At 35.0% G+C, this 4,702-nt stretch overlaps 1 protein-coding gene across 1 annotated transcript; it reads left to right on the forward strand.

Moving 5' to 3' along the window:
* The first annotated feature begins 2,038 nt into the window (after positions 1-2,038).
* Positions 2,039-4,056, forward strand: LOC111491962 (1-aminocyclopropane-1-carboxylate synthase CMA101-like). The gene is made up of 4 exons (XM_023141069.1): positions 2,039-2,299; positions 2,403-2,534; positions 2,613-2,773; positions 2,992-4,056. Exons 1-4 carry the CDS (start codon positions 2,153-2,155, stop codon positions 3,878-3,880), a joined length of 1,329 nt encoding a protein of 442 aa, XP_022996837.1. The 5' UTR covers positions 2,039-2,152; the 3' UTR covers positions 3,881-4,056.
* Positions 4,057-4,702: the final 646 nt, after the last annotated feature.

Below are 4,702 nucleotides of genomic sequence, written 5' to 3' on the forward strand. Positions count from 1 at the left end.
TTGAATTTTTTTTTTTTTTTTTTTTTTTTTATTTCTCTCTCTAAATATATCCTCCACTCCGTTCCATTATTGTATTTCTTATTACTTAGCCTTAGACAAATAATGTGCAAAATTTTACATCTTATTTTAACGTGGCAAACTAAGTAAATATTTTGTTTTTTAATCCGACACTTTTTAAGAAAAGTCAATTGATTATCCAAATGGGTATGTCAAGGACTACAAACCTCTACCTTTCTTTACATTTTTAGTATAAATTTCATCTCACGTTTTGGAATTACTTTAGAAGGTCTCCTGGTAATGAAGACAATTGTTCTCACTTATATACCACGTGTCTCTACCTTTTTTAATTAATGTAAGATTTTGTTTGATATACCGAATTATTGCAGACACCATTCTGATGTGAATTTGTAAATTTTATGTAGTATTGAAATTTATGTAGTTGTGTCATTTCAACGATATTTACGAGTCCAATTTCTAATTTAGTAATTAATAATTTTGAAAATGGCTTACACAAGATATGACGTGGAGAAAATTGAAGGAATTCACGAGAATAAGTAGGACCTTCAAATCAGCCATACATCAACATTTATATTGTTATCAAATTTATCTCGATTCACATTTTTTACTGCTTGGATTTTACATTGACTGTATTCTAGTATTCTTGTAACTGCCTTTAATTGAATTTGATCTATTTCTTGGTTCAATTTTCTAAATTTAAGTTTTGATTAATTAAGAATGTTCACTTACTAACTTATTAACTCAAAAAAACTATAAAGAAACAAAGGTAAAATGTAATTAAATAAATACAAATATTTTTAAAAATTGATGGTTCTCATGATACTCTCTATGTCCTAAAATGTTCATATTCAAATTTCAGACCACAATAATAATAATAGATTATGTTTAATTGAAGGATTTATTGTTTATTGCCGTTTCTTTATTTGGAATTAATTTATGGTTGTTTAATAAATAAAGTCATTCTTATGAATATTTTTTAATATTTAAGAATTGATTTGTAATATTGAGGAACAGGGAAAATATAAAATTTAGTTTTGGGGAACAAGCTGGAAGGGTTGAAAGTCAAAAGATAAGCCTTGAAGGAATCCCCATGGACCACCCATGTTCTTCTTCTCACCCATGACACGTGGCATGACATCCTTATGGTTGCAAAATTGTGCCAGAGCATTGTAAGACACCGTGGTCCGTGGACCACTTGCACCTCTCAGACTGCACAGGGCGCAGTCCGACTAATGAAAGGCTTCCTCAACTTCCAAATTTTACCTTTGTTAATTATTCAAAAACAGAGTTTAGAGGAGCAACGTCGATAAAACCTTCTCATATTAGTCGATTATTTATTGGGCAATATCAAGAGCTAAGAGCTAAGAGAGAAGTGTTATAATACTACCAATAACGTGTATTCTTAAATAAAGCCACGTGGATCAATCCGCAAAAAAGAGCAGAGAGAAGATAAAAGAGTGGGGCTTGAATTCCACCGGCTTACCATATTTGTTCCTCTCACTAAGCAAAAACATACCCAACTTCTCTCCACATCCCACGCCTACCCAAATTTATTTATTATTATTTTTTTAACAAACACTCTTGTAAAAATACATAGTTCACCTCTTCAAAGGACGTGAGATCTCACATATTTACATTTTGACGTTTCAATACACTTAAACTGTCATTGGTAGACACAACCCATTAGAATTAAAAATAGTTTACAATTTAATTTCGAGTCTAATCCAACAATTGTTTTGTCACGTGTGATCAATAAATGCACGAGCTGATCTGACAACTCAATATGTTTAGCGATAAAGAACATTAGACCTAAAATCTTGAGGAATTGACTTGGAGCAGCACCAACACATAATCAAATCATGTATTCAAATAAAGTTTGAAGAAAAAAAAATAAAAAACAAGAGTGAGAGAGAGAGACAATTAGTCAAAAAGAAAACTCCCAAAACTGACTAACCGCTCAAACTCTCCCGTCCCTATTTATATAAAATGGCACTCTAAATTGAGCACACAAGCGCACAAATTTTCAATAGCAATACCTGTGGCTCTATATATACCGTCGCCCTCGTCTAGTGTCGATCTAAGTAGCTAAAAAGACAGCCAACTTTTGCTCTTGAATTCATCTAGCTTAGCTATCATGGCAATGTTGTCTACCAAAGCTAGCCATGATTCTCATGGCCAGGATTCTTCCTATTTCATTGGATGGCAGGAGTACGAGAAGAACCCTTATCACCCTACTCGAAACCCCACCGGAATTATCCAAATGGGTCTCGCCGAAAATGAGGTAATTTTTTACCCCATTCCTTTTCACTCTACTAACTAACCATATTTGTGTTTCTTTTTTACGTGTATAAAATTATTGCATGTAAAAATATAATATTTTGCAGCTGAGTTTCGACCAATTGGAGAAGTGGCTGGCCAATAATCCAGACGCTTTGGGATTGAGACGAAATGGAGAATCCGTGTTTAGAGAATTGGCTCTATTTCAAAACTATCATGGGTTGCCAGCTTTTAAAAAAGTAGGTTACTTTCTTCGTTTTATTTTGCTTTCGATTTGTTGAGATCAGTTTTAATGGAAAATTGTGTGTAAATAATAGGTGTTGGTTGAACTGATGGCGGAAATACGAGGAAACAAAGTGAAGTTTGATGTGAATAATCTGGTCCTCACCGCTGGTGCAACTTCTGCCAATGAGATCCTAATGTTTTGTCTTGCCGAACTTGGAGATGCTTTCCTTGTTCCCACTCCTTACTATCCAGGGTAGGGTAACTTCTGCCAATGAGATCCTAATTTTTTTTTTTTTTAAGTTAAAAAAAAAAAAAAAAAACTCAATTATTTGTCATTTTCCACGTAAACTATGCACAATACTCAATGATATTTGCATAAAATCATGCCTACAATTGGAGTAAAAAACAATTATTCAATAAGGTTGCTCTAGTGTAAGTGCTTCATAATAACACGTAGATTCGAAAGAGCAGGTTTGACCGGGACCTAAAATGGCGTACGCACGTTCAAATAATTCCAATTCACTGTTCCAGTTCAAACGGGTTCAGAATCACAGCAGCGGCCATGGAGGAGGCCATGGAACGAGCCGAAAAGCTGAATCTACGAGTGAAGGGGGTTTTAATCACGAACCCATCAAACCCATTGGGCACCACAATGAGCCGGAAGGAGCTGAATTTAGTGGTGGATTTCGCCAAAGCCAAAGGAATCCACATTGTAAGCGACGAGATATATTCCGCCACAGTTTATGAGACCCCAAAGTTCAGAACCATAATGGACGATGGCCTAAAAAAATCCTCAATCTGGGACCGAATCCACGTGGTTTACAGCCTGTCCAAGGATCTGGGCCTACCCGGGTTCAGAGTAGGTATGATTTATTCAAACAACCCGAAAGTGGTGGCTGCGGCTACCAAAATGTCAAGCTTCGGCCTGGTGTCGTCTCAGACGCAGTACTTGCTGTCTCAAATGCTGGGGGACGAGAAATTCCGAAGGAATTACATGGAGGAAACGAAGAGACGGATCCGGAAGAGGAAAGGGTTGCTGGAGTCGGGGCTCCAGAAGGCCGGAATCCGGTGCTTGAAAGGGAATGCGGGTCTGTTTTGTTGGGTGGATATGAGGCATCTTCTCAAGTCCGGGAGTTTCGAAGAGGAAATGGAGCTTTGGAAAAGGATTTTATCCCAGGTTGGAATTAATGTGTCACCCGGTTCAGCATGTCATTGCTCTGAACCGGGTTGGTTCAGGATGTGCTTTGCCAACATGTCGGAACACACTTTGACGGTGGCCATGCGTCGTCTTAAGGCCTTTGTAGGGCCGAAGCCTGCTGTTGTAAAGAGACGGCCGTCGTTAACTAAGTGGGTTCTTTGATGATGTACTCACCAATCACCGGACCGACCGCCAACCGAATAAGTGCCACTGGTGTACCTAATTTAACGCAACTGGTAAAATTAATGTCCAACATCAGGTCTCTAATTATCAGCCCTACCCCATGTAAGAAATTTCATCAAATTTTAGTAATATTTTTATGAAAATAAATAAAATGTTACAAATTTCAAATACAAAAACTAAATTAGAGACCCACGCTAAATACAATAAAAAAAACTCCATGAGTAGTAATTTATTCTCGTTAGATAGATAAATGTAAGTTGGGGAGGGATTATATTTCTTATCACTGTGCTCGCTTTTTTTTTATATAAAATGTATGTGTATATATATTCTATTATAAATAATAATAAATCAATTTCAAAATGAAGGAGGATAAATAAATAAAGCATCACTCAAAATGTTAAGTAATTTATCGGAGTTAGAGAAAATTGAAATCAATATCCCTTGCTTAAAATAAAAATAAATCAATTCATTGCATAAGTTTGATATTAATGACACTTGTATGGTCAAGTCTTTCATCATCACTCCAGTCGTTATAACTATTTGCCCTAAAAATATAGTTTTCAATTAAAATTCAATTTTCAGGCCCACCCCTCCCCTCCCCTCATTTGAACTACAAAACAATAAATATAGTGATTAGTTAAAAGTAATTAATTATGGGTGAAAATCATCTTCAAATTTTTTAAATATTTATTTTTAAAAAATACTTTTATCATAAATTTTCAATTCCATTTTATTACACCTCAAATTTAGATATATACAGATAAGTTTTTTTTTTTTTTTTTTTTTTTTTTTAAAAAAAAA

The sequence above is a fragment of the Cucurbita maxima genome, unplaced genomic scaffold (assembly GCF_002738345.1).
Source record: "Cucurbita maxima cultivar Rimu unplaced genomic scaffold, Cmax_1.0 Cma_Scf00017, whole genome shotgun sequence".
In the NCBI taxonomy this organism is placed as follows: domain Eukaryota; kingdom Viridiplantae; phylum Streptophyta; class Magnoliopsida; order Cucurbitales; family Cucurbitaceae; genus Cucurbita; species Cucurbita maxima.

What these genes read in the sequence shown, in the direction of transcription:
- LOC111491962 (XM_023141069.1), top strand. Translation starts at nt 2,153, where the DNA reads ATGGCAATGTTGTCTACCAAAGCTAGCCATGATTCTCATGGCCAGGAT. An exon ending in TGGGTCTCGCCGAAAATGAG is followed by an intron (nt 2,300 to 2,402) that starts GTAATTTTTTAC and finishes AATATTTTGCAG; the next exon opens with CTGAGTTTCGACCAATTGGA. An exon ending in GGTTGCCAGCTTTTAAAAAA is followed by an intron (nt 2,535 to 2,612) that starts GTAGGTTACTTT and finishes TGTAAATAATAG; the next exon opens with GTGTTGGTTGAACTGATGGC.